This window comes from Mus musculus, chromosome 14 (genome assembly GCF_000001635.26).
Source record: "Mus musculus strain C57BL/6J chromosome 14, GRCm38.p6 C57BL/6J".
Taxonomy (NCBI): Eukaryota; Metazoa; Chordata; class Mammalia; order Rodentia; family Muridae; genus Mus; species Mus musculus.
In genome coordinates, this window is record NC_000080.6 from 33,274,369 (window position 1) to 33,301,385 (window position 27,017).

The 27,017-nt window shown below is 45.9% G+C and overlaps 1 protein-coding gene across 10 annotated transcripts in view; it reads left to right on the forward strand.

The window, feature by feature from the left end:
• The window catches only part of Arhgap22 (Rho GTPase activating protein 22), a 155,943-nt gene that overhangs the window by 60,375 nt on the left and 68,551 nt on the right, over positions 1 to 27,017 (forward strand). For all 10 annotated transcript variants that reach the window (XR_003950847.1, XM_011245053.3, XM_006518956.4 and 7 more), the window contains one exon: positions 24,336 to 24,423. Coding sequence is in view for 9 of the 10 variants with exons in the window: in XM_011245053.3 (XP_011243355.1) it covers positions 24,336 to 24,423 (88 nt within the window). In the remaining variant the exon portion in view is untranslated. The remainder of the gene's footprint in view (positions 1 to 24,335; positions 24,424 to 27,017) is intronic.

Genomic DNA, 27,017 nt, shown 5'->3' on the forward strand with positions numbered 1-27,017 from the left:
TCCAGAACTTCTATCTTCTAATGTGAGCAGCTAATTAAATGGTGGTAACCACATCCCCCAGTCACTGACCTGGATGCATCAGTTGCCCTTATACCCAAACAGGCCAGACCAGGTCCTTCTTCTCTAGGGAGAATGGCACATCTGTGAAATGAGCCACCATGCCCCGACAGACACCAGCCTCTGCTCAAAGCTCCTCTTGTGACTCTCTGGGTCTGTTGACACTCCCGGGGAATTGAAACATTATCATACACCAACCACCCTTCCATAACAAACTCTGCTCTGCTATACAGGATCCCAATCTCAAGGCCACTATTAGTCCAATGTGGCATTTAGCTGCTATAGTGTGATCTCAAACTGCTGCCACAGTGAACCCACAGATCTCTACTTAATTTCATGAATTGCATGTAATAGAATAATTCTCAGTGTCTGGTTCCTGGAAAATATGTTCTGTTCACTGTTCGTAGTGACAGCACGGCCCGGCAGTCAGTACCCCTCGGCAGACAGGCTGCACCAGCTATTATAATTGTCAGAAAAGGGCACATCCAACCGTCTGTGATGTTCCCCAGAGCTCAGGAGTCATGCTAAGCATCAGTCATAGCCCATGTCTTTACCCTCTCTTAAAGCTTTAATCTCTTCTCCTCTGCCCTTGTCAGGCCAGGGGCCCAACCATAGACAGCATAGACCTGCGACAAGTGGCTTGCCTGATCTCAGACAGAAAAGGCCAGGCAGAGGTGCTTTCCAGAGCCTGATAGCTGCTCACATCCCTCCAGCCTTCCCCGGAACATGCTCCGGAGGCTTTCTCGCAGGCAGACCCTCCAGTTTGTCCAGTGAAGGAGTCTAGGGTTCTAGTATTATCCTTTGGAGGGTGCAATTTACTTCTGCTTGGATGTTTTCTCATGGTCTGAAGCTTCTTCACCTTCCTTGGGCCATTCATTTCCAGTACTTGGCGTCTTAGTTAGGTTTTTACTGCTGTGAACAGACACCATGATCAAGAACTCTTATAAGAACAGCATTTAACTGGGGCCTGCTTACAGGTTCAGAGGTTCAGTTTATTATCATCAAGGCAGAACCATGGTAGTGTCCAGGCAGGCATGGTGCAGGAGCTGAGAATTCTGCATCTTGTTCCAAAGGCAAACAGGAGACTCCTCAGGCAGCTAGGAGGAGGGTCTCAAAGCCCACGCCCACGGTGGCACACTTCCTCCAACCAGGCCACACAACCTAGGCCACTCCCTGGCCCAAACATACTCAAACCACTACATTTAAGTACTTACTTTAGTTATCTAAGACCTTTAACTGTGAGCTTCTTGGCACTGAGTAGAAATGAACGAGGATGAAAATGGCAAGTATAATCTCCAAAACATAAGAAAACCAGCAACGCTGGTGATAGAGTCCAAAGCCAACCCCAGGACAGGAAGAGTGGGTGCTGACATTTCAGCACTCATAATAAGCAAGAGTAAGCTAGATTTATCTGCCTTGTAAATGCCAGGAAGTTCAGTGAGATTGGGCTTAAAAAATGAGAAGAATAAACAAGCAAAAGAACGGGGGAAATATACACCAGTTACTCTGAACGAAAAAGAAAGCAGGCTGAGCATTTAGAAAAACCAGGCTCTGTGGGGGGAATGTACACTTCAAAATTCCTTCCTAGTTAATGAAAGATAAAGTAAAATCCACCCTTCTGCCAGGTGGTGGTGGTGCACGCCTTTAATCCCAGCACTCGGGAGGCAGAGGCAGGCGGATTTCTGAGTTCAAGGCCAGCCTGGTCTACAGAGTGAGTTCCAGGACAGCCAGGGCTACACAGAGAAACCCTGTCTTGAAAAAGAAAATCCAACCTTCTGGGTGAGGGCAACAGGTTTCAAAAATCTAATTTGGCTGTTTCAACTCTCTAAACCTCCCTAAGAAGTTACAAACATGTCTGGTCAGAGTGAAATAGAGGGAGCCTGCCTCTGCTGCTGGAGCAGGCTGGCCAGAAGCAGCTGAGATGGCTGGCTGACCCAGATTCCAGGCAGGGCTGAGGGCAGCACAGGGGCCTCTGGCTTGCAGAGCAGAGCAGTCCTAACAGGCTGGAACGGGCAGCGCTGGAGATGGAGGAAGAGGAACAAAGACCAAGAGCTAGGCTGTGAGTCAGCTTCAAAAGTGATAAGAGGGTTGGGGTGACAGCTCAGTCAGGCACTGTGGCAGGAGCATGGGGGAGCTGAGGTCATGCCCAGCACCACCATAAAAGACAGCACACTCCTGGACCCAGGGGCTTGCTAGGCAGCTGAGTCAGAGAGCGAAAGGTTCAGTGAAAGACTCTTTCTCAAAAACTTTGGTGAAAAGTAATTGAGGAAGGTCCGTTGGACATCAGCTTCTGACCTGAGCGTACACTCACACTCCTGGACACATGCACATATACACGTGCGCATATTCGTAAACATGTACACATGTATAAAACACATGCCCATTAGAACTCCTCAGTGGCACTTATGTGTAAGATCACACACACACACATTCAGCCCCTGGGAAAAGGTGGTAGCCAGAGCATCACTTCAGACTAAGGATCTGGCTCTAAGTGGGAGTACTATGTTCCCCCTCGCCTAAGTATCCACTTCATATTTAGCTTCTAGGCCCTTCAGTTAGAAGCAGACTCTTCCCTGGTCAGAGAGGAAAGTGAAGAACTTTCAGGGCTTGCTAGGGCCATGACCCATGTGGAAGACATGATGCTTTTAGTGAGTGGTCAGCATCTTAGAGGAAAGGGCTGGAGGGCAAATGTAACACGGACAAGAATAGGAAGGAGAGTGTGGAGGAGATGATGAGGAGGAGGAGCAGGAGGAGGAGCAGGAGGAGGAGCAGGAGGAAGAGGAGGAGGAAGAGGAGGAAGAAGAGGAGGAGGAAGAGGAGGAGGAAGAGGAGGAGTCAGGAATAGAAACAGAAAATACCAAGACAAGAAATCCCATATTTAGGCTTGAAAACCTTGCTACTCTGGAGACTAAGGCCAGACTATCTCAAGTTCAAGGCCAGCATGGGCAATTTAGTGAGCCCCCTTTTCAAACTTATAAAAGTAGAAATATGGCTGGGCAGGCCGCTCAGTGGTGAAACACTGACCGGCATGTGCCAGGCCCTGAGGTCTCCACTAACACATCACAGTAACAGGGAACTGTCTTTTCCATCCTCTGGGAGAGACTGGTATAAACCTGGGAGGCACAGAGAACAATGCCTCCTGTAAGAAGTCAGAAATGAGGATTCCAACCTGAGGCATCCAGGAAGAGGGGAGAAAGAATAGAGGCATGACAGACAGCCGCTGTCTGCGCAGGCGCTCTACAAAGAAACACTAGATAAGCTTCTCGGCGCATGCGTGCACTCAGGATGGACTGATGATGCAGAAGGCACTAGGATCGGAATGGGCTGATGACGCAGAAGGCACTAGGATCGGGATGGGCCGATGACGCAGAAGGCACTAGGCGTGTGCAGGAAGCAGGCACGGGGGTTAGGGGACTAGAAGAACAGTCTCGGCCATGCTTGGAATCCTGCAGATAATAATGCCTAAAGCTTTACACCAAGACACTGTACCATAAACATGGCATTTGGAAAGAAAGACAATCCCATTAAAGAGACAGTGGAAGGTGCTGATTCTGACAGTGGCAGGGAAGGAATGAGTTACTGTCTTGTGGCACTGTGGAGAACAATTTTATTCCTTGAATAACTGCTCTTCGAAGTCAGTAAAATAAAGCCGCAGTAATTAATATGGATTTTGAGGATTATAAATAAGTCAAATCAAAGCCACCGGGTAAAGCTTGGGGTAGACCTGGGAATGACCTATGAGGATAATGCCAACTGAGATTTCTGTGTCCAGTTTTGATGTCTCACAGCAGACTGTATTCACGCAATCCACCTCTTTAGTGATTTTTAACTTAACCAAGAGAGAAAACAATGAAATCAAAGGCAAGAACGGAACAGAGCCACAGCCTAGAGTATTCTTCAGATAATCAGAAAAGGGATGTTAAGAGACTAGACAAGTCACCAGGGGCTACCACTGAGTCTCACGATGGCCTCTAAAGAGCAGGCCTTGACCTAACAATGCCAGGTCAGGAACATGCCATGAACAGTGTGTGTGTGTGTGTGTGTGTGTGTGTGTGTGTGTATGTGTGTGTGGCAGCCCATCTCAGGGAGGAGTCTAGAGGACAGAGTGTGAAGCTAGTCTCACACAGAACAGAAGCAGCAGCTGTTAGCCAGGCGTTGGATGTGGCCCAACCTGGGTGCCAGAATCCTGAGCTGGGCCTTCATTCTGTCTCAGTGTAGGAGAGATCTGCTGTGGTTGAAGGGCTTGCACCCAGCCACTGGGGAAGCCATTTTCAGCTGACAAGTAGGAGCAAGGGGGCACAGATGGGAGGCTCATGGTTGAGAAAAAGGGCCTGGAAATAGCAGGGCAGTGTGGAGCGCAGTGTCTGAGGGACACTAGAGTGCTCAGGCATCTGCAGGCTCTGGCAGGGACAGTTGAGAGGCTCTTTCAAACAGACTGAGTTTCTGTTTTGCCTCTTTAGTTTCTTTTTTCTTTCCTCTTTTTCCAGGATAGTAAGTGTTAGGAGGCTGAGCAGCAAGGAGTAGTAGAAAATTGATTTAAAATTTGATTTAATTTAGCATAAAAGCCTGGGGTTGACAAGATGGACGAGAAAGAGGCTGCAGTTGAAGTTAGCATTAATACAATCAAAAGTCATCAGGGAAGCCAATAAAACAGAAAGTGCCAACATAGAACTAAGTCCCACAACAAACAGAGAAGGAGTTCATTTGGGGTTGGCTAACTGCTCCTGGGCATGGGGCCTGCCCTGGAGTGTGGTTGATATTCCCAGTGAAACTCCATTGGAGAAAATTGATTGTCTTTCTTTCCTAGCAGGTATCAGTTGCAGACAGCTTCTTTTCCTGTGTTCACTCCCTCTTTTCAGAGTTGGAACCTCATCTGGCTTGAACTTGTTCAGGTTCTGTGTATGTTCATCTCTGTGGTACATACTCATTTTAAAAGACACAAGAAAAAAATGTATCTGAATTTTATAATATTGAATATACATTATGTATGGTAAACTGAGTACATTGTTTAATTGGAATTAAAAGAAATATTTAGGTGGGGAGGAAACCTTATGTGGGGGTTGGGTAGGTCAGCCAGTCCCATAACTTGAAAGTTATAAGGAATGTCTCTCACTTTCTGGGACTATCATTTAGCAAGATTTTCAACCCCAAACAAAGCTCAAGGGGTGATATTGAGGGCCCCTCCTTCCCACCTCACCTCAGAGAAGAAAGTGTCTCACTTTTAGATGAGGGAGGTCTGACATCTTGCCTATGATGTTGGGTGCTCCAGTAGCATGTGACAGCTAGGACAACCTCAGTGAGAACTTGGCTTGGAAAGGAATCCAGCAGGACCCAGGGAGGATGCTGTTTGCTTGCTTGTACCTAGCTAGCTTTCCTAAGCCCTTCAGGACCACCTGCCTTGGACCACATCAACTAACAATCAGGAAAACCCCCTCATACATGCACATGGAACTGTCTGATCTAGGCAGGTTTTCAACTAAAAGTCTCCTGTCATGTGACTCCAGACTGTGTCACCTAGACAGTTAAAGTTGACCAAGACACTTGCCATGGGTGCCTGGTGTCTGAACTTCAGCAAGTCATTTGTCAGATATAGATGATATAGAGATAGAGATAGAGATAGAGATAGAGATAGAGATAGAGATAGAGATAGAGATAGAGATAGAGATAGAGATATAGCTTTCTGGACTTGGGCTCATAGCTCATTAGCTCATAATCAGAGAAGACATTTGTTGTGATTTAAATGAAAAAAATATGTTAGGAGTTGGAGAGATAGTTTCACAGTTAAAGTGCTCACAGCTCTTCCAGAGGATCTAAGTTTGGTTCCCAGCACCCAAATCAAGTGGTTTATACCTGCCTGTAATTCTAGCTCCAACGGACTCTTTGGGCCTCTGTGAGGACACACATTTGGCGTACATTCATACACACACACACACACACACACACACTCACACTCACACACTATCCCCCATAGCTTGAATGTGAACACGTGTTGTCCCCGTTTGGAAGGGTTATTAACCATTAGAAGGTAGAGCCTTGCTACAGTGTGTCATTGGCAGTGAGATTTGAGGGTTTAAAGTCTCACCTGACATCTATGCTTCCTGTGTGTAGATAGAAACTGGGATCAGCCAGCCTCCAGCTCTTGCCACCATACCATACCCTCCTCACTGTGGTAGACTCTCTATCCCTCTGTAACTGTAAGCCAAAATAAACTCTTTCCTCCTTAAGTGAATTACACTCAATGAAGCCTTAGCAAGTCACCCAGCAGAGAGGGGTCCATGACAGGCAGGGGCCCCCAACCTTGCCTCTGCCATGTTGGTCAATTTGATGGAGAACAGTAAAAGCCAAGCCCTCTGACTGGACCACAGACTCACTTCTCAGCTGTGTTCTGTCCACCTACTCTGTTTTCCCCAGCCCCACACTCTGCAGTCTCCAAGGCTGACCACCTGCATCCCTTCCCTTCCCTGGACACATGCCCTGCTCCCTGCAGCAAGTTGGTGGCATTTCCCCTCCTCTTGAGTATGAAGCTGGGCTTGGGACAAGTTGGCCTCTAAGTGATACTGAATGCATTCCAGTCCCCACCTCTGAGAAGCCAAACTGTGCACAGTCTGGGCAGGGCAGGGCAGAGCAGGGACACTGTGTAGGGAGAGAGCTCCCAGGGCCCTGCTAAATGAGTAAAGCCTTGAGTCTTCTGTCCCAGGCAGCTACCAGCTGTGTGCAGCTGTGTAAGTGACCCTAGACCACACCCTGTGGAGCAGAACTGTCCCCTGAGCCCTGCCCAAAACTCATAGTTCATTCTTTTCAAGCCACTAAGTTTTTGGGTGCTTTGTTATACAGCGGGGAATAACCACAACGGTTTAGAAATAATTATGCCAACCTTCCAAGACCTGCAAGATGTGTAGATCTGCTTCTAGCCAGTTGAGAAAATGGATGTCACACAGAACAAAATAAAAAAGTGCTGGGGCCACAACTGAGAAAATGCCGTGAGTCTAGAACCAACTCTTTGAATTACTGTCCCGGCGCGTGATAGTGACACTGTTGAAAACCAAAAACTTAGGTAATGAATTTGCAGAGCTGCGAGGGACATCTCTGGCAGCTGGCATTGACAAGCTGGGTTCATGGAAAATTGTTAAGTCAAAATGGAAAGGTCTAGCTTTGGTTTCAAACAGCTGTTTGATCCCACAAAATAGAGTGATCTAATTAAGACTAGTTAAAAACATATGCCAAGAGTAGGGGCTGATTCCTGTAATCCCAGTCCTTGGGAAACTGAGATTGGAGGATAACGAATTCAAGGCCAGTCTGAGCTTTGTACTGTACTCTGTCTTTAAATACATATACACATATATACATATATTTGATATATTCAATTAGATAAATGTATTTATATGTATATATTAATATATTTAAATATATATAAAGAGAGAGTACAGTACATATTTAAATAGAAATATATAGAGAGAGTATAGATATTGTATACTTATAATATGTATTATAATATATTATATTTTAAATATTTATATCATATATAAATGCTATGTGTGATATAAATATTATAAACATATATTTTATAATAATATAATATAATATAAATGTATAAATTATAAAAGTATATAAGTAACTATATTATATAATATATTATATAAAATTTATATATATACATATACACACATATATATGTGTATATATATGTATGTATTTAGGGACTGGAGAGATGACTCAGTGATTAAGAAAGCTTGATGCTGTAGTAAAAGTCGAGAATTTGGTTCCTAGCACTCATAATGGGCAGCCTACAACTACCTGAATTTCCAATTCCAGGCTATCAGACACCCTCTTCTCACCTCTAAGGGTGCTTGCTCACATGTGATATACACTCACATACCCATACACATTTTTAAAAAGTCAAATGAAGCAGAATTAAGGGTTTAATTAGCTGAAGGCTCAGTAGAAACTAATAGTGAGATATGTTGTGGGGGGGACAGCTAATGAGACCCTTGAGTCCTGTTACAAAATGCACATAAATTATGATACCAGGGAGGGGGAGCCCTGCTGAGCTCAGCCATACTCAGACCTGGTCTACTTGGAGAAAGATAGAGTCACCTCAAACACTGCATGTTCAGTACAGCAGGAACAGGGATCCATGAAGATGAGGTATGTGAACTCCTGTGAGTCAGAAAAAAAAACCTCAGTATATCGCCTAAGGCAAGGAAATCCTGGGACCAGCTCTATATAAGGCATTCAGCCTCATGCAAAATAATGAACCAACTTGCCGTTCATGACCGCTCTGTTCCTATGGTGTGGCAGACTGGAGCAGGTGAGCTGTGGTCCCCAGGGCTGATGGCACATAGCTTGGAGGGGGGTTAAACAGAGATCGTCCCTAAAGGCCTTTCTGGCTCTCAAAGTCAAAGGTGAGTGGGGACCACTTAATGCACAGGAATGAAATCCTGGAATCACCTAAACCAGAGGGATTCTCCAAAGCCACGTGCTGTATGAGTCAAAACTGAGGCCAGAAGAGAAGCTGGTGAGTTCTGTGGTCTGTCCAGAGCAGGTACTTTCCCAGAATTCCAATTGTTGGTGCTCATCATGTTCTTCAGTTGCCATCTTGTGCAGAGAATCTGAGCCCTGGGGTCCATGCCAGGCCTGATGAACGTCTCCAAGGAGACACAATTAATAGTGGACACAGTATGGGCCTTGGAGCCTGCAGCTCCCGTAAGTCATAATTGTTCAAATCTCCTCCTCCCTGCTGCTGAGTCCATCCACAGCACATGAACAAGTTAGCAATGTCCTCCCAAGCAAGACAGTCCTACCGCAGACCCGCACGCTGGTTTAGCTATGCTCAAAAGGAGTACAGTGGAGCTTAAAGGAGAGGCACGGAAGCATCCATAGCAGGCCCTCCTGCCATTCAGCTGTGACAGAGACACAGACATGACCTTGAGTTAATTGGCTGCTGATAGGCTCTGTTAGCATGGCAGAGGAAAATTAGACTGTACATCCCCTCTTGCTTAAAAATGCCCTTGGAGACAGCTTCAAATGTCTCTTTTGTGAGAAATTACTAGACTCTTATAAAAAGAGAGGTATCAATTATTTAGCTCTAAATCTGAGGATTCATGTTCTCTTTATGGGATTCTTAGATGTTTGCAGCCATTTGAGGACCTTAAGTTCTGCTGTTATAGATATCAAAATCCGAATTCTAATCAAACAAGTTAAATCAAAAAAGCTGTATTTACAAAAATCAAAATGGCAACCCCAGAAGCTCACTTTTAAACAAATCTCAATTAGAACAATTTTCCCTTCCTGAAACATGTTAAGAAAAAAAAATCATGAATGAAGTTGCCTTAAAACTTGTCTTATACCTTCCTGGAGCTCTAGAGGTGACAGTGGGGCTAGCTGGGAACATATTAATTATAGTTATATGATTAAAATATTTACAATCATTATATTAATAATTATATGAGAATATGCCTTCGATCCTCTAGGGAAAGGAAACTCACTACTCAGCCTTGTCATCTAAAACTGACCTCAGAGCACTGTTCAAGGCTAGCCTGGGCTACATCACAAGAGCATCTCAAACAAAACCAATGCCCAGCCTTCACGTTTCCTCCAGTGTCCCTGGTCATTCATTTATGAAGTGAGCTCCTCTTGGTCTACTAATTTAATTCAGCACAGAGCTTCCAGTCTGAATGCCTCCCTCTTACAGCTGATCAATTATTTGGCTTTAAGGTGAACCCAGTTAATCTACAGTAATAGCTGGAAGGCTGTCTGGTAAATTGTGAGCTTTGTCAATTACTGGGCAGAAAAACGGATTGAATAGCATTGGGGCAGCAGGAAAGTGTATCTTACTCATTGCTTAGCTGAACATAACTTACTTTGCATTGGTGTTCAGCCATTCTTGCTCCTTAATGCGTTGGTAGATGACTGAACTACAGTTTATCAGCATAATGTGGGTGATTGGAGGTGGCTTCTGTCAAGCTGATGCCTTCTCTTGGCTGCCAAGAAGCAAGTCCATTTTCTAAAGAGACTGCAGTGTTTGCAAAAGTTAGAGAAGAGGTCTGTCTGCCCTAGCAAAACGTAGCAGGTACTCTGCGGCCAACTCAGCAAGTCAGGATGGTAGAGCCGGGCAGGCCAGTATCCAAGTATTTATACTGTGTGTCTCTTCTTAGCCTGTCCATTGATAATGCAGTAGTCTCCCCTCCCAGCAGTACCATATACCCCAGGGCATCTGCATTGCTGTCGGACGTTCCAGAAACAATGTGGGATCAAAACTATGCCCAGCCGAGGGAGGATCTCACTCGCTTCTGGGGAGGAGGGGGATTCCACTCAACTGAGACCCTAAGGTATATTCTGAGCAGAAACAAATTTCTTAATCAATATGTCCCAGCACCCTTCTGGACTCTGGGTGACAACAGGGTGCCATCCAGATATCCCATATCAGCCAACAGGATTGCCCTCAAAGCAGTCTGCTCCTTATAGAGTCAACTGGATACGTTATGTCACTGAAACAAAATGTCAGCCACCAATAACTTAAGAGAGAAGGGATTTCCTTGGGTTCGGCATTCGAGACCCCCATCTATGGACCTTGGTTCTGTTGCTTCCAGAAGCATAGTGAGGGATAATACTGTGACAGGGACAGCAGGACTATGTGGCAGAGGCTGCTCACCTCATGGCAAGCAGGAAGGAGAGAGGGGGAAGGGACGAGCATTAAGGCTTCCAAGGCTCACTCCATGACCTTGTTTCAGCTAGGCCTACTGTGTACCACTTCCCAAAATGATGTCACTATCTGGAGACCAAGAGTTTAACACCTAAACTTCAAATCCACACCATGCTGCAGAGTGGGAGGGAAGCAACTGGGAAATGCCCTGCAACCCATAGCGTATGGTGAGAACCGTGGAATGGAAGAGCAGGCCAGGGGTCTAGCGTCATCCTTGTGAGTAATGGAGACATGAGTCATGAGGGGGGACAAAAGCAGAAGAGCACTACCATAGGCTCGGGCTCTGGTCCCAAACCCAACATGTTAGCCCTAAAGAATTTAGTGTAAAGTTTAGGGACAGAAATTAACTCTGATGTCCACCTGAGATCCACATCAGAGAACATTCTGGAAATGTGTAGATGACTAGGAAAAAGCCACTCAGTTCCGGAGAAGCCCAGAGCTGATGCTGGAGGATGCTGGTTGTCTCTGAACTCAGCTGCCTTAACTGTGGTGTTGCCACCATACACCATGGAGTGGAAGAGGGACTAGGCTGAGCTGGGTTCCCCAGCACCTCCTCTGGAAACACTCCCACCTTATCCAGTGATCCCAGAAGAAAGCTGAGCCATTTTCCTACTCCTAGGACCTCCTGCTGCCTTGGCTAGGCCTCTCAAAGGCTGGCTGATTGGTGAGGGGACAGGAATTGTGTTTTTCAGGTGTGTCTCTGACTAACCTGTCTGCTGAATAATACAGTAGTCTCCCTCCTAACAGCTCCGTACACCCGAGGGCATCAGCATTGCAATAGGTCAGAAAGGCATCATATTGCGTTGGACCTATGGTAGCCCTTACCAAATTCTTTTCATTTTACCAATCCAAAATGTCAGGTAACCACCTGGGACACTACAGATCACTGAAGATGGATCCCAGAGCCCACACCCTGTGCTTTCCTGCAGACCATCAGAACCAGACATAGGTCTATTGGTTTTGTCCCCATTAGTGTATTTCAAATAGATGGACCAGCCTCCAGTTACTTTTTACTTCCCAATATCCAGAAGAGTAAAATAATTATCAGTAGATCTCTCCCCCTTACTACAGAGGATACATTCTAAAACCCACATGAGTGCCTGAATCTATAGATAGTTTAAAACCCACATATACCAGGCTTTATCATATACACACACACACACACACACACACACACATATATATATACATGTTATATATATGTTATATATATATATGTGTGTGTGTATATATATGTATGTATATATGTATATATATGATATATATATAACTATATATATAGTTTGATTTATAAATGAAACATTGAAATAGGTTAATGGCAATGGAAAACAAAGTTGAATAGTTAAAATATCATTCCGTAATGTAATTTTGCACTTGAGACCATTATTAAGTAAGAGTTTCTTGAGCCCAGCTACTTGAGTCAGCCTCAGAACTAAGATAGCCACTGATAGCTACCAGCAGCCAGTTGGCTTCTGTCAACTTGGCTCAAATCTATCTATATCTTTATCTATATCATCTATATCTATATCTATAGATAGATCTATAGATCCATAGATCTATAGGTATATCCAGAATATATTTGGATGTGGGAATCTTAATTGAGAAAATGCCTCTATAAGATTGACCTGTGGGCAAGTCTTCCAGGTATTGCTGGGGTTAATGACTGATGTGGGAGGGATACTGAACACCAGTAAGCAGTGGTCTTCAATGGCCTCTGCTTCAGTTCCTAATTCCAGGTTCCTGCCTGGAGCTCTAGTCTTGAGTTCCATCAGTGATGGGTTGGTATGGAAGCGTAAGAGAAATAAACCCTTTGCTCCCCAAGTTGCTACTGGCCATGTAGTCATGGTCATGCCATAATAGACACTCTAAGTCAGACAGGTGGGTAGAATACCCAGCAGTCATATGCTAAAAGAAGACATTATTCACATGCTGTGTGGCACAGAACAGGAAAACTTGAGATTCCATCAAACTATTAAACTTAAAAGCACACAGTTTAAAATGTTTATTTCTGGAATGCTCCACTTCATATTTTTCAGACTATGGCTGGCCAAATGTGACCGAAGCTGCAGAAAATGAAATACAGTTGGGGCGGGGGACCACTATGGTTTTGTTAAGCTTTACCGGTATGGAAACACAGTACTTAGTAGTGCTACTGTTTGTGTGTGTGTGTGTATGGTGTGTGTGTGTGTGTGTGTGTGTGTGTGTGTGTGTGTGTGTGTGTGTGTGTGTGTGTGTGGTGTGTATGTGTGTGTGTGTGTGTGTGTGTGTGTGTGTGTGTGTGTGTGTGTGGTGTGTGTGTGTACGAGTAAGTAGTTCAAGACAAAATCAATATTTATTTTCTCAAAATAGTATCTCATTAGTTAAAATAACCAACACTAACCTCCTCTGAGATCATCTGCTAAACATACCAAAAGTTTACCTTCCATGGAGCAACATCAGCTGGGGCTGGGGATCAACTGGGGCTGGGGATCAGCTGGGGCTGGGGATCAGCTGGGGCTGGGGCTTGGCTTCAGCGATCTCTGTGGCCTCCCAGGTTGGCCCAGCAGGGAAGGAAGAGAGAGAAAGAGAGAAGGTCACATGCATGTTTGAAAGGGCCAGACCTGTTAGTGTTGTCATCGATATATCCCAGGACCACTAGCAGTTGGTGTCCCCACCCTCAGACCTCTCAGTAGGTAAAGATCTGAAGGCACTAGAACCTTCTACTATTCAATAGCATGCCCTTTTGTCTCTCCACCTCCTGCTGAAGCAGCATAAAATTAATCCATTCCTGGATTAGTCCTGTGTTCTGTTAGCTGCTCATCATCCTAACTCGGGCTGCCACTAAGGCAGGACATTAGAACTTAGCTCTGGCTCCATACAGACTCTTCCCAACATGAAACAGCATCTTACTTCAGGGACATGGCAACAGGCGTTAGAATGCCCTCATAGTCACAGGCTGAGGGAGGAGGGGGAAATCCCAGGGCGCCAGTTGTGACCATTGGTACAGCATCATCCACAGCGAGCAGAATGCCCTCATCTGCAGGAATTCCCCCAGAGTGACTTGGAGTGAGTCAGGGTACACAGTTTGGGGAATCTAGCTTAGAGTTCAGTCTTGTCACATGAATAATTGCAGAATAAGCCAGGACATTCCCATCTTGGAAAGGGTACCTCTTAGGGCTTTGGGAGAGACTATTAGCTTTGAGATCTGAGTGTCCTTTAAGGTTTTACCAATGCCCCATGCCTAGACTCACCCATCATTCTCAGATGGATTTTTCAACGGTTCATAACTGGCCTGGATGGCCTTGGAGGTGAGCAGCTGGGGAATTATGACGTGTGGGGAACCCAAAACCCTATGTCCGCTGAATAGTCTGTTCTTAGGACCCTGATCCTAAGGCACACCCCAACCCAGCTCGAAGATTTTCTAGAGAAAATAGAAGCCCTAAGACATAGTGGGAAATAGTGTTTCCTGAGCCAGTCCAGGTATGCAACTTAAGAGAACACCCGGAGTCCATGTTGAAAACTGTCAGGACAGAGTGTTAGCAAAGGCAGACAACGGAGTCACCCCCACTCCTCAGAGAGGTGAGCTCCTTGCCCAAGCACTCATTTGTCTCTGCCCTTCACTGCGCCTGCGTGGGTCTCTACACTGCAGAGGGCCACGGCTCTTGGCCACAGACCTGGATGATAAGGAGGGAGGGGAGGCTGCTTCCCTACTTGGCAATGAGATTCCTCTGGATTTGTATTATTTATGTCAAGTTCAGAGAGACCTGGTTCCTGGCTAGGTGTCAGATGGCTAAAACTTTTGAAGATGGATCTGAGGCCCCATCAGAATTGCACCAGATAAGAAGTCTGAGTGGTTGTTCTTTAAAACCTGCCAGACCCCGCCTGCGGGGAGCTTATCGTTCACCGTCTTTAGAAAGACTTCAGAAGCACTCTCTTCACACAGTCAAGGGGAAAAGTGAAGACTTCCCAGAAAGCCCCCCTGTGCTAAGTCTGGGCTGAGTTCGGGTTGCAAAGACTTCAATCCTAAGGCAAACCCCAGCATCCAGGCAGGGTGAGGAGCTGTCACGTCCTAGGCCCTGCAGAGGGTCTTAAATTTTAAAGAAGGACTCTGTCCTTGCCATCTCAGACTCCCCAGATCTGTATCTTACCTTAGTTCATGACACGTGAAGTACAGTAACGGGGAGACCCACAGGACTATCCTCATGTTTGAAGGTCAGAGAGCCAGGCCTGAGCCTATGGAGCTACTGTCTAAGTCCTGTGTAAAGCACAATAACACAACATCACAAACCTCATAATAGTTTTCTATTTCTAAAACATGTTTCGCCTCCACATGTGTACAATGTGTACATTGCCTAAAGATGCCAGAAGAGGGGACTGGAGTTACAGACGGCCGCAGGTGCTAGGAATCAACATTCATCCTCTGGAAGAGCAGCCAGTGTGCTCTTAACTGCTGAGCTGTTGTGTGTGTGTGCATGTGTGCGTGTGTGTGTGTGTGTGTGTGTGTGTGTGTGTGTGTGTGTGTTTGTGTATTCTGAGTCCTACAGCATTGGATCATAAGCAAACTTGCCCATGTGACCTACTAATAGCAACAATACTCTCTAGATGCTGGACCCAGAGCTGTCCAAGAGTTAGCTCATGAAACCCTTAAAACATCCCCCACATTACTGAGTTGGAAACTGGGACTCTGTGGGTGACACAGGTATCAACTGAAGGCCCAATGTGACTCCAAAGCCCCAGTTATAAGAGTATACAGCACTACATTTTCTTGAGAGGTCCTGGGCACCTGAACAGTCCAGTTCCATCCCGGACCTTCAGAGTACCCCCTCCCATTAAATACCCAGAGGTATCTAGAGGGAGATGCCAATAAACATTCTACAGAGAGGGAAATGCTAGGCCAGCTTTGTCCCAGAGCTTAATATCACTAAGCAGCAGGCCAGTATTGAGATAAAACCTTCTCAGATGCCATCGTCGTTTGTCTTCCACAAGTGTGTTACATCCTGAGTATGACACAGTTGGCTACAGACAGGCAAGCAGAGCTCTGCCCCGTGCAGACTCTGGTCGAAGGAGGTGAAGGGGAATTACCACTTGTTTTCAGTCTGCAGAGAGCTGAGAGGCCTCCACACTAACTGTTCACAGACGAAGGGGCTATCGCTCTCTGCTGAGAAGTGATGGATGACATTCCAGACTGCAGACAGGATGCTCCCGACACATAGAGGGAGACATGCAGTGCGTGGGTGATCGAAGACAAATGCCAACAGCCCATTACTCAGACCTGAACAGCACTTCACAAATTATCTAACTGCCTTCTTTTGAACTTTAGTATTAATTAAATGTTCTTATCTGGAGGCAAACATTACAGGGTAGGACATACAAAGCATCTTTCCACTCCCTCTCAGGGTATAAGAATTCTGTGCCCTTCTGGAATACTGTTGACCCTCCATATTTGAAGGCTGTGCATTCGCCTGACTGTAGGTTAAAAATATTGGAGAAGACAGATGATTATGTCTGTATGAACATGTAGAGCCTTTGTGTTTGTTTGTCTTCAGTCTCCAAACAGTATTATATGACAACTGTTTACATAGCATTTCTACTATGTTGAGTTTTATAGGGGATCTGGAAACAGTTTAGTATATAAAGGAAGATGTCCATCTGTCTTACAAATCCTACAGTGTGAAAATCCATTTATACTGTGTCTGTGAGTCTCGTGCTCCTTTCTTTAAAAGCAATGGATTCCCATTCAGGAAGGCTCCACATTTTAATCACTTCCCAGAAGCCCACCTTTCATAATGCTGATGTTTGGGATACTAGGTTCTAACATAGGGATTTTGGAGCAACTCAACACTCAGACCATTACACGTATTTATTATGCTACAAATTTCTTTTCTTTTCTTTTCTTTCCTTCCTTCCTTCCTCCCTTCCTTCCTTTCTTCTCTCCTCCTCCTCCTCCCTCTCCCCCTCCCCCTCCTTCTCCCTTCCCCCTCTCTCCCTCCAACTCCTCCTCCTCCTCCTCCTCCTCCTCCTCCTCCTCCTCCTCCTCCTCCTCCTCCTCCTCCTCCTCTTCTTCTTCTTCTTCTTCTTCTTCTTCTTCTTCTTCCTTTCTAAAACAAGTTTTCTCTGTGTAACAGTCCTGGTTGTCCTGGAACTCACTCTGTAGACCAGGCTAACCTTGAAGTCAGAGATCGACCTGCCTCTGCCTCCCAAGTGCTGGGATTAAAGGCATGTAACACCACTGACTGGTGCTATGAATTTCTTGTTAATACCCTTTGCCTGTGTTTTCATTGGGTTATCTTTTAATAATAAAGTTTATTTATGCCAACATATCAAAATACTTTTATTTTAGGATAGCATATAAGATATGAGATAGCATATAAAATTAAGATCATTTACATTCTTCATACCATTTTTAATATCTGTACTTCACGTTAAACAGAATTTTTTTTTTTTAAATCAAAACTACTTAGTTTGAAAAGTAATGGTGTGACTCAGTAGTAGAAGACTTGTCCAGTACACTCAGGGCAGAGTGTAATTCCCCAACACTGAAAGAGAGAGAGAGAGAGAGAGAGAGAGAGAGAGAGAGAGAGAGAGAGAGAGAGAGAGAGAAATGAAAGAAGGAAGGAAGAAACAAAGGGCTACTTGAGCTGCTGTTAGATTTTATAAGATACATATGTGAAGTATATCCATAGACAAATGGTCCTATTTGGCATTAGGATGCCTCCCCTCAAAGATGTCCCTGCCATAATCACCTGAACAAGTGAATGTGTCCTAGTGCATGAAGAGGGCTGGGGAGGAGTTAGGGTTGCAGCCGCATCACAGCTACAGCAGGGGCGGGGTTGTTTACAAAGCACAGACTCCACATGGAGGCCAGGAGGTGCCCTCATGGACAGCTCTCCTTTCTGCCAAGGTGGAGAGTTCTCTCCCTGAATCTGGGGTTCACACCTCAAGCAGGCTGGAAGCCAGCCAGCCCCAGAGATGTCCCTGTCTCAGTCCTGCCTCAGAGCTGCTGTTAAACACATTTGAGGGGGGGAGCCTAGCTTGTCACTTTGTCATGTGGGTGCTGGGATCCAAATTCTGGTACTCATGATTGTGGAAAAAGCACTCCAAATGGCTGAACAATCTCCAGCACCATTTTTAAAAATTTACATATTATTTAATAAAAAGTGTGTATGTGGGGGTGCGTGTGGTTGAAAGAGGTCAACTTAACATGGGTTCTGAGGATCAAACGCACAGCTGGCTCTCACAGCTAATGCCATGGTGTTGGCTCAACCTCAGATTTCGTAGAAATTTCTAAGTGTGTAACATACAGTATGCATTCTGGCTTGATGTCTGACTTCTTTTACTCACAGCACTACTTCAAGATCTCTGTGTGGGGCTGAAGAAATGACTCAGTGGTAGAATTATCACTATCATTAGATGGCGAAATTTGGTTACCATCAGTATCTGAAGCTCCAGGATGATATGATATATCTGGCCTCCATGGGCACTAACATGCTGGCATTTACATGTGTGTGTATATGTATGTGTGTGTGCGCGCGCGTGTGTGTACACGTGCATTCACACATATTCACACAATCAAAAATGAAATAAATCAATACATCTTTTTTACTGCAAAACACAGTATAGTCACAAACATGCACAAAATTATATTAAATAGTTCAAACAAAAAAGACAGCTGTCCTAAACTACTTCTATAAATAATTTCACAAAGAGGATAGAAAGAAATACAAGATTAGGCCTGTCATGTAATAGGCATTTCCACAATCCTTTGTTTCTGATTTGAATTCTACATAAAATGAATTGTTTGTTTGTTTGTTTTTAAGACACAAGTATTAGACTGTGCACAAGGCAGGTGGCTCAAGAGGACACTGAGACAGGTTACTGGGGACTTAGGAGTTTTTTAGAAGAGTTACTAATGCTATGGACAGAAAAAGAGGAATGCAGAGGCAGAGGCAGAGGCAGAGGCAGAGGCAGAGGCAGAGGCAGAGGCAGAGGCAGAGGCAGAGGCAGAGGCAGAGGCAGAGGCAGAGGCAGAGGCAGAGGCAGAGGCAGAGGCAGAGGCAGAGGCAGAGGCAGAGGCAGAGGCAGAGGCAGAGGCAGAGGCAGAGGCAGAGGCAGAGGCAGAGGCAGAGGCAGAGGCAGAGGCAGACAGATCTCTGTGAGTTTGAAGCCACAGAAAATGTTCCAGGACAAGCCAGAGCTACACAGAGAAACCCTGTCCCAGAGAAAACAAAGTTTTTTAAATATGTATGAGTCTTTTTTTTTTTTTTTTTTTTTTTTTTTGGTTTTTCGAGACAGGGTTTTTCTGTATAGCCCTGGCCCTGGCTGTCCTGGAACTCACTTTGTAGACCAGGCTGGCCTTGAACTCAGAAATCCACCTGCCTCTGCCTCCTGAGTGCTGGGATTAAAAGGCGTGCACCACCACGCCCGGCATGAGTCTATTTTTGAACTGTCTATTCTGTTTAGTTGATTTACTTGATGTCAGTATCTTATTTTGATCATTCATTGTACTTTTATAATATGTCTCATTATAGTTTTAGATCTCCAATTTTGCTATTCTGTTTCAAAGGTGTCTCCTTGTTCTAAGCCCTTTCTGGTTTTCTATGCACCTCCCCAGCAATGGGATGGCAAGCACACAGTACTGTGCGTGCTTGTCTTTATGTGGGTTCTGGAGTATCAAACTCAAGGCTTCATGCTTGCATGGCAGGCACTTACCAAACAAACAGTCTCTGTAGCCTCTTTGTCCTTGTCTTAGCATTTCAGTGTAGAGGTCTTCCAGCTCTTGGTTACGTTAATGGCTAGGTATTTACAATTTTTATTCAAAGAACTCATACACAGCATTTACACCCTTCTACCCTTTCCTTTCCCCCCTTCCAACTCTTCCCTCAGATTTACATTGTTAAGTTATGGCTGAATGAAGCAGTTCGTTTTTTTTTTTTTTTTTTTTCAGTTTCTAAGCAAGTTTATTATTTGTGTGTAGAAAAGTCTCTGGAAGCAGAGAAGTGACTCCTGCAAGTTCTCTTCTGACCTCCACACACAACACGGACACACAACACAGACACACAACACGGACACACACACACTAAATACATATATAAAAATAAAAGAATAAAAGTTTTTTAGTTCCATCTTAGGATCTTTTCTCTGAGTCCTTGTTCTCAAGCTCACTAAGCATGTTTCCCTCTGAGGAGCTGAATTATTGTCAATCCCCCCGCCGTGTATGTCACTCACACACTACTCTGTACCTCAGGACTCTGGGTCTGGTTTGTAGCTTCTGTTGAATGAGCCAGCTGGAAAACATATCACTGGTCTCCCTCGGGTTTTCAGGTCTCTGAATTTTCACTGCCTCCTTAAAAAGCCTCCCCTGCTCAACTAACCCGCCTCCAAACTCTTGCCCTACAGAAGCCATTTGATAAACTGATGCTATAGTTTTAGGCTAAGTTTTGAGTGTGTTGGGTTGCTATAGATAACCAATAGACACAGAATCTGATATAGCAGACTTTCAGAATTTCAAACAGCCCCTAAGGATCACACTACACCCTAGGTTCCCATTGTGAGGGAACACGATAAGAAGTGAGCCTTGTCAATAAACCACTCCCCTTTGGTCTCTCCTTCATGGTAGCATTGTTTGTTGAAAGCCTGTGGGCACACAGCAAGAACACATAAGCTCTAGGGCCCTTCCTCCTTTCCCTAGTTCTAAACTAATCATGGGCATTGGCTGTTGGAAGATCTGCTCTGGGGCTTCCATTTAATACATCCTATAGATGATGAATTTGGGGAGAGGGGTTGAAACAGGGTCTGTCTATGTATTTTTAACTGTCTGGAACTCACGTAGACCAAACTGGCCTTAAACTAACAGATATTTGCCTGCCTCTACTTAGCAAATAATAGGATTAAAGGCATGTACCACCACCCCCAGCTAGATGATAGAGTTTTAAGTAAGCATTTTAATTTGCTGCTGTCAATAAAATATACTCTCACACAAAAGCAGGCTCGCCCTACCCACTTCCCAGAGCTCTGCTCTCCGTGTGCAGTTTCTAGAACTGGTCGGGCATTCTGGGTTCTCTGGCAAGATGTGCCAAGTCAGCTACAGCCTGTAGGAATGAGCTCAGACATGCAGGCTGAGAAAAACCTCCTGACAACCAATGTGCTCATGATAAGTTCAGACCCAGGGAAAGGATGAAGGGCCATGGAGCTTGTGTACTCTCTCTGTGTGCCCACAAGGCTTTCAACAAGGGATGCCACTCTAGTGCAGATCATGAGCTTCCAGAGCCCAAGCCCCACACTATTTTAAGAAGGCCAGTGGGGCCTTGCTAATGCTCATTAGAACACTCCCTCCTCCCCCGGAATATACCAAAAACTTTATGGTTGGGGCATTATCTGAGAGGTTAGAAATGGATACTCATTGTTCCTGTGACTTGCATGCCTAGGGCACAGAATTTCAACCGAAGTCCATATCGTCTCTCTAGAGTAGATCACGACCCATTGCCTTGCCACAGTGGGTCAGGGAGTTATTCTACAGGGGAGCAAATTTAAGTAAGGACTAAACTCATAGGAAAGGTACACACCCTTTCCTACTCTAGAGCAGCAGGTCTCAGAGTATTTCTGGGGCCACCAACATCAGCAAATTAAGCAGAAATACAGATCCAGCTACTTTCTACAAAGCCGTGGAATTCAAAACTCCAGGGTGGAGTCCCGTGCTACTCTGAACAGGCAGGCCTGTGGTGCACAATTGATTCACCCAGACCCTCAGTTAAATGAATCGTAGTGAAAGCAAAGGTGAGAATTCAGCTCTCATCTGCACCCCTTCTCATCTGGCTGCATTGACTGTGCCCGGTATTCTGAGATGATCACAAGAGGCAAATGCTAGAGTGAGTCTCGTCCCAACCCCACGTTCAGTGACATCATGAAAATGGCCATGAAGGAAAGAAACCTGTGTCCTACAGAGGACGGCAAACATGTAAGCTGGGTGTTTTGTCTTCTGTATTGTAAGACTACACAAGCAAGCCCTCTGTGTTCAACAAGCTCTGCGGTAGCTTGGGAGACAAGGTCAAGGTTGTTATAGGAATTCTTCTTTGTTAGACTCCTTACAGACACATTCACCATAGTGTTAACACACACCACACCACCGAACAGGAGAGCAGACTTCTTGGGACCACCACAACCTGCCCTACTCCAGTACCCTCAGATCAAAGCTTCAGTCCTAACCTTGGGGAGGCTCGGGGTATTGGGTGAAGCCACAGGTTTGGTGTCAAGGTCCCTTGCAGTGACAGGGCCACACAGGGATTAGGTGGAGGTACAAAGGGACTTATAGACCCCAAAATCCCCATCTGGCTCTCCCGCAGCAGCTTCTTGGAAGCTGGCTGAGTTGTTGGGAAGCTGCTGTCACAATGGGGAGCAGGATGGGAAGTGACAGCTCAAATCCCAGGTGGTAGCAGAGATGGGACTCTGCCCTTTGCCTCCCCCAACACCATCCTCTAGTGCAGCGAGGTATCAATAGCAGCACCTGCCCCGCAGAGCTTCTAGTCAATCATGTAGGCTAAGAGCCAGGAACATAGGACCATTTCCCACAACAGAAGCTATTTCTGCTTTTCCCTCTAGCCTCCATAAAGAGTGATGTCAGTGATGATACTGCTACTCCCATTGTGCGGATGACAGTTCCTGAAGCAGAGGGGAAACGCACAGCAATGTACCCCATCGCAGTGTCAGTTACGGAACGGAAACAGCATGTGCCGAGACCCAGTGATGGACCTCGCCCACGCCCTCTAATGAGCACGTTCTCCCATCCTGGGGCTGCTGTCCTAATTTATTCCCTGTAGCTCCAGGCTCCCTAGCAAGAATGCAACCAGTAATTCAGTTACAGCAATTACCAGCTGGATCCCTGGCTTACTGCTATAATTTCCCTAGAGCCAGCCTCTGTGGGTACAGATACCAGTCCGCCTTGATGTTGCTTAAATGAGAAGAGGCATCTCCATATGCTCCCGAGGCACAGATGCCAGCAGACATAAGGCTCCCATTGCCCTGCTAGAGCCAGAACTTGCCAAAAATGACTTGACTCTTCTTCAGGTTAATGTTCCCCACCCCCAGATTCCTTATCTGCGCAGCAGGATGTAGTCTACTGTGAGGACATTATAGGAATACACTAAAATGGTCCAGGCCCGAGAGTAGAGCGTCTGCTAGCAGGCACAGGAACGGGGGAGGGAAGTGTGGAAGCAGGCGCTGAGCCACCCACCTGGGATGTTTTCCCACCTGGTATGGAGCCCAGATGTAATAGAGAGGTTTGCTTCGCTAACACAGTTCTCAGCTCAGCATGATGGTACACACTTTTAATCATGGGCACTCAGGAGACAGAGGCAGAAAGATCTCTATGAGATTAAGGCCAACGTGGTCTACATGATGAGTTCCAGACCAGCCAGGGTTACATGGGGAAACCATGTCTCAGAACCAAGCACATACAGTTGTTCTCACTATGTGCCAGGACCTATGCTCAGGACATCTCAGATATCCCTCCATTTCTGCTCAGAACAGGAACTCCTAGGATGCACAGGTAGAGCAACTGAGGTACAGAGAAGGGACATGGTTTATCTAAAGCTGAGCCAGGCTTTCACCCTGAAGATCTGACCATGGGAATGGAGTTTAAACTCCACGGGGTTTTCCGTGGAGAGGATAGAGGTGTGAGTAGTCAGGCCACTTAGAGTGTGAGCTAAGCAAAGCTGAGCATGCGTGGCCTTAAGGAAATCCTCCAGATAGTAAGGAGGGCTCTGGCTGGCCTGTGTGTGAGAGAAGCAACACAGCATGCAGGATTTACCAAGCAGGAATCTAGCTTATGGAACTCTCTTACTGTTCCATTATACAGACATATAGACCGAGCTTCATAGAAAGCATCTAAGGGGGTCCTGGAGCCAATACACCGTGGATTCCAAAGGACAGCTGTGCTAGGCACTGTCAAGGCTGTGATGTTGTGCATGTTGGTGACTCCTGTTCTGTAGGTAAAGTGGAAAACCATCAGGCTGGAGATGCAGCTCAGTGGCAGAGCCCATGCCTGGAGAATGAGAGGCCCTGGGTTTGAGCTCCAGCACGGCAGTGATAATCTCCTAATAATTAATCGAATACACAAATAAAACCAAACGAGAAGTGAGTGAAGCCTCATCCTGCCTGACCACAGGGGATTGAACCCGCATAGATCTTGGATGCTGCCTGTCCCACGTGCCGCCTCCAGGGCTCTCCCCTCTTGCTCCACACATGGGATCCTACAGTGAATCTTTGGAATGGGGGGGGGGCAGGGAGGAATAGCAGGAGTACCCAGCTCTGTCCTCCTGGCTCTGGTCTTGTTTTGCCTAGTCTTACACTGGGAGTCCTGGCCCACCCTCTTGCGCCCACCCTTGTTGGAAGAGCCCCTCCCACCCTCCAGCTGAATGTGCAGATGGGGAGGGGGTCCTCTGTGCTTGGTCCTGTGCTGCAGAAAAGACACACATCCTTCTCACTGGCACCCAGCCTGCCTCAGCAGGAGAAGGGCTGGGCCCTGTCCTAGCACCTCCCCCCACTCCGAAGAGCCCTTTCCCAGACAGCTCGGGTTTCTTATTTGTGTTTGTCTCCATTTCAGGGATTTATTTCTCTACAAGGGACACAAGTGACCGAACTTCTTCCAGACCCTGAGGACCCAGGAAAGCACCTGTTTGAGATTACGCCAGGTAAGCCAAAGGGTGCCCGTGTGTGCTGAGATGGTCCCGGTGGCCCCCCATTGGGGCATGACTGTGCTCCTACCCCCAGAATCCTATGTCTTACAGGAGGGCTGATATTGTCCCCAAGCTAAGGCAGAAATGTGGGCAAAGCTAGAACAACTGGGGGAAGAAATTAGAAATTTTAATCTTATTATTTGGATAATTAGTCCTCAGAGAAGAGAAAATGTTGGTTTTTACACTCATGATTCACCCAAGCAAACATACAAAGATGCCATAGGGCAGTGGACCTTGATCTTCCTAATGTTACACCCCTTTAACACAGTTCTTCATGTTGTGGTGGCCTCCAACCACAAAGTTACTTTGTTGCTACTTCATAGCTGTATTTTTGCTGTTGTTACAAATAGTAATGTAAATACCCGATCTGTGACCCACCAAGGGGTCGAGACCCACAGGCTGAGAACCACTGCCTTAGCGAGGCTGCAAACCTACATATGGAAACAAGGTCACAGTTAAATGCTAACCAATACAGAAGGCCATCATACCGGTTATTATGACTCCCAAAGCAGACTTACAGTAAAATGAGAGGGAGATTTTCCCCCAGACCCACTGTTCTGTTAGCAGTCACAAAAAAGGCTTTTACAGTTCCAGGTTGTTCAATGTGGTCCCTACTGAGCTAAGTATGTGTCTGTGGTATGAGCCGCGTGTCACAGCAGGGCTCATTTTGCCAGGGTTTTTATTTCCCTTGACCTCCACCAGAATCAGCCTGAGACAGGATCTGAACACTGGATTCTAGAGATGGTCCCCTCAGAGCATGAGGAAGGGCACAGGGAAAGGACCAGCCAGGGTGTGTTAATGAATGGCCTGATACAGTGACACCCAGCTCTGCCTCACTGGGGCCATCTGAGGTGAGGTGGGGTGGGCCTGAAAGGTGTCTTATCCAGGTAATGGATGGCTGGAGGCATCCCACCAATTACCGCCTGCAAGCTCTTGAGAGATACACCCTTAGGAGTTAACCCTGACATTTCTGGCCTATCTATATAAGATATAAGATATAAGATATAAGATATAAGATATAAGATATAAGATATAAGATATAAGATATAAGATACAAGGGCCAAAAATGTCTGTGACAGAGGCCTTTGAGGAGAGATGCAGAGACTGGAGGGAAGAGACCACCAGCGTGATGGGAGGAATGGTTGTAGGGGTGGGAGCATGAACAAGATCCTTCCTCTGGGGACCATTGAGTATTTAAGATTCTCCATGGGTGGAGTCTGTGAGCCAGTACCTATACAAACACCGAGGGGTGCAGTAGACACCCCAAACACCACAAGGAAATAACCAGGCTCTTGCTGTCTACTAAGGGATAAGATGGGCCCAGGCTGGGGCCAGAGATCTGCCGCCCGACATTCCGGGAATTCTGGGAGGTGGAGTGAAAGTACAAACACACACCTTTCAGTCCATGGTAGCACATGACTGTAATCCCAAGCCTAGATTTAAAACTGCACTCAGAAAGTACAAGCAGGAGGGACTTGGGACACAAATTAGACAAAGGCCTTGCCTTTCCCCTTTCCCCTAATCTCATTTCTATTCTATGTCGTATATATGTAGATATGTGCATGTTACATATGTATGTGTGTATATGATTTTCTACATCTATCCAAAATCTAGGATCCACAAATGAGAGAAAATATATTATCTGCCTTTCTGAGTTTGAGCCATTTCACTTAACATGGTGACCTTCAGTTGTATCCATTTTTTTCTGCAGACGATCCAATTAAATTCTTCTTTATGGTTGAGTTAAACTCCACTGGGCAAGAGAAGAAAGGCTTAGTTCACTGTGAGACATGAATAAAGATTCTGCAGTGAAGGTAGAGAAGAGGAAGGCCCTATTGACTGGGGGAGTGAGGACTTAGGGGCCTGGGGAAGGCAAGGCCGAAGTGCAGTCTCTGGGCCTGGGAAGCAGCTGGCCAGGCAAGGCCAGAGGGCATAGTGGAGCTGAGTGTACTCTGTCCATATTGAGAGAACGGCACTGAACATGTGCCCCAAGAATGAGTTGGGGGAGGGGAGCCACCAGTTCTGTGTCCCTAATCTAGGGCAGAGCTATTTGCAAGGATTTCTTTGTCTAGAAGGATGGGTCTTTTGTCATAGAAAACAAATATATTCTAAAGGTCCTGAGAGTTGGCAAATGGATATTTAGTGACCTGTTATTCCACCTATCACATAAATCATATATTTATAAGGTTCTGAGAGTAAGAACGTGGACATTGTGAAGGCCATTGTCCTGCCTGTCACAATACTCAAGACCTGCTTTAGTCCTGTTTCCCAGAAACAGACCCTGGAGATTAGAAAAAGCAGCAGCTGTGCCCTGGTGCACAGCCAGCCAGAAGCTCTGTCTCAGTCTGTTTTCTGAAGGCACACCTAAGTCCCACAGATTGGGAGACTCAAAAAGAAGGAGAGTGGGCTCAGCGGATAGAGGCACTCACATGCCGGTCCGATGAAGCCTGAGATCTCAGAGGGTGACAGGAGAGAACTGACAGGAAGAGTTGTCCTCTGATCTCCACACAAACACATGCTGTGACATGTTCACACCTGAGCTAACACAC